This window comes from Crocuta crocuta, unplaced genomic scaffold (genome assembly GCF_008692635.1).
Source record: "Crocuta crocuta isolate KB4526 unplaced genomic scaffold, BGI_CrCroc_1.0 scaffold6, whole genome shotgun sequence".
Taxonomy (NCBI): Eukaryota; Metazoa; Chordata; class Mammalia; order Carnivora; family Hyaenidae; genus Crocuta; species Crocuta crocuta.
This window is the reverse complement of record NW_027531917.1, coordinates 1,827,644-1,830,366: the sequence shown is the minus strand read 5'-3', so window position 1 is coordinate 1,830,366 and position 2,723 is coordinate 1,827,644. Positions and strand designations below refer to the sequence as shown.

The following is a 2,723-nucleotide window of genomic DNA, read 5'->3' as shown; positions in this document are numbered from 1 at the left end:
CAGCTCCGGGCCGCAGCACCCGTCGCCGCCTGTACCTCCCATCTGCCCCAGCTCGAAGAGAATCTGCTCAGCCCTCCTCGGACCCTTTCTCACCGGATGAAGATCGACGCCGCCCGGCCTTCCCCTTGTCCATCTTCCCTTCCTCCTGCTGGAGTCGCAGTTGCGGGCGCTGTCACCTCAAGACCCCTCAGGCTGGGGAAGGGAGGGGGAGGGGAGAGGGAGGGGGGGTGGAAAAAAAAGCCAGGAAAGTACGAACAGCGCTTGCGCAAGAGCCGTCGCCTGCCCTCAGACCGGAAATTAGCTGCCCCTCCCACCTCACCCGGAAATCACTTCCTGGGACTTGTTTTCTCTGCGAGTTGCCGCAGAGAAATGCTTATTTCGTGGTACTATTCTTATTAACTTCGCACTTGTCGGAAAGTGAGGTTGTGTGCCTGGTTTTAGCCAGAGATCGTCCGAGGCTTGTTTACCTTGAAGACTGGAAATTGAAAGAGAGGAATCTTTAGGAATTCCTGTAATTTAATGGCTCTCGCGGGGTGGCCCAGAAAAATGAGAATAAAAGGAATACTCCACGGTCTTTCCCATATTCTTGTCCCCCAGAGCGTCTTCAAACTCAGAAATTAAAAGACGGTAAATCCACCTGTTAGCCTAGATATTGGCTTAGCATTTGGAGTGGAAATGTATTTGGTTAGCTGAGGAAAAAATGTCATAATGGAGAGAATCTCTTTTTAAAATTCACACTCGTCAGTTTTAAAGGTCCAGAAGAAAAAAGGTAAACTAGAACTCAAATTTTTAAAACATAAAATGCTGAAGTGATAGAAAGTGGATAGCTGTAAACTGGAATTCTCAACTTTTATTAAAGTCCTTAAGGGACTAGCCCAATCCTCAATGAACTTCATCTATTTTTAGACTGATTTTTCTTTTTCGGTTCTTACAAAGGGTTTAGCAAATTATCCTGTTTTATTGGCCACCATAGAAATTTTAGAGTAATTTTTTAAAAGTGTAAGATGTGATCACATTAAGTTAAACATAATTCAGCTTAAACATAATTAGAGGCAAAATGGTCTTAGAATGTTCCAAGCAGAAGGGATCCTGGAACTACTTCAGCTGATCATCCCATCCCCTTTCCCCATTTTACCAAGGTCAATAAAGGGACTTAAACTAACTCACCCTAGAGCCCAGTCTTCTGCTTCTGGAGTCAAGCATTCTTAACTACTGTGTGACGTGAGCTGATGTATAGGTAAGCCTCCAGGTGTTAAAGCCTATTTGGTCTTGGGAGAGCGTTTTACGGGGCAGGAATAGTTGAATAGCAGGAATATTTCAGAGCTTGATAAGATTGAAATTCACTACAAGGGTTTCATTTAGATGCCCTAGTTTATTTCTGTTTAACAAACCAAAACACTGCTTACAGATAAAAGAAAAATCTGAATTTTAAATTTCCTCCTAAATCGACTTTTTTAATTGAACAATTTAACCCCAGAATCAAACCAGCTTAATTCATTTGCCAATATTGCAGGAAGCGAATTAACTGCAAAAGATGGAAGTAGAGTGGAGAGATGGGAACATAAAAAAGGAAAGTGTAAGTAGGCCTTCTCTATTTCCACCCAAATTAGCAGCTTCCATAAAAGTAAGTGGTTTTAAACTTTAGTAGTAAGAAGTTAACTTATAAGAAATGAATTATTAGAAGTTAATTAAATTATTCCGTTTGCAAATAGATCATTTAGACTTCTTGAGATAGATATACCAGTCCTTCAAATGAAGACTTAGCCAATTTGTTTCTATGAATTGGAACATGTTTCAAATAGCGCTTGAAAATAAATGAACTTTAAGCTCAGGAATTTCAAATTTGCTTTTGAACCAGTATTTTTATTGTTATAGCATTAATCTCTGTCTCATAGTTAACTGCACTGCAAACAACTAAAGGACTAAAAATTCAGTTTCTACTTTAGAGAGAGTCATTTAACAACCTCATTTTGCCTTTCATGAAAGTAAGTGATGCTCAGGTGAGAAGTTTCTTATTTGAAAAATAAGAAAGACCAAAAAAAGTAAATGATTGTCTTAGTATGTTTGGGGATAGTGTCATTTCGCTTATGTACATTTGACTCACACTGCATAGAACTTTTCAAATTAAAATTATTTGAGATTAGAAATTCATCAGCCCGGTATTTTATAAGAGGAGAGGATGGACAGGTTTTATCTAATGGGTACGACTCTTTATTGAGTGTTAAAAGTACATTAAAAGTGGTTACATATTATATTTTTATGTTTGTTCTATGCAGTGGGTTTAGTTTTAATAGTTTAAAGACAGGCAGTATGAAATTGATCAACCCTTTATTTTACCTCTGGATTAACAATTTCTTTGAAGAGAGCTTAATAAAATCTGCAAAAGGCCCTTTCTCATCACAAGTGAAATAACTTTGAAGTACAGTATGAATGTAAAGAGGTTTAGGTGGGCACTGTAGACATCTGAACTTCCTATTTTAAAAGCTAAAAGAAACAAAGTGGAATTTCTTACCATGGGCTCCAGGAAAGTCTAGAGTTTGCAAAGATCTATGGAGCATTGTGTTATGTTGCTATTCGCTTTATTTTCATTAGTAATTGACTGTTATCTTTAAAATACCAAGAATTCTTGGGGCACTTGGGTGGCTCAGTGAGTTAAGCACCCGACTTCAGCTCAGGTCATGATCTCACGGGTTCTTGGGTTCAAGCCCCGCATCAGCCTCTGT

At 39.0% G+C, this 2,723-nt stretch overlaps 1 protein-coding gene across 4 annotated transcripts in view; it reads right to left on the bottom strand.

Annotated features, from left to right (window-relative positions):
* Positions 1-1,206, bottom strand: part of SENP7 (SUMO specific peptidase 7) — a 151,778-nt gene extending 150,572 nt beyond the window's left edge. For 3 of the 4 annotated variants that reach the window (XM_077774895.1, XM_077774896.1, XM_077774894.1), the window contains exon 1: positions 94-274. In XM_077774895.1, coding sequence (XP_077631021.1) covers positions 94-133 — 40 coding nt within the window. In that variant the 5' untranslated portion in view covers positions 134-274. Of the gene's footprint in view, positions 1-93; positions 275-1,167 lie in introns of those variants that run through there. The other variant, XM_077774893.1, reaches the window with a different exon arrangement.
* Positions 1,207-2,723: the final 1,517 nt, after the last annotated feature.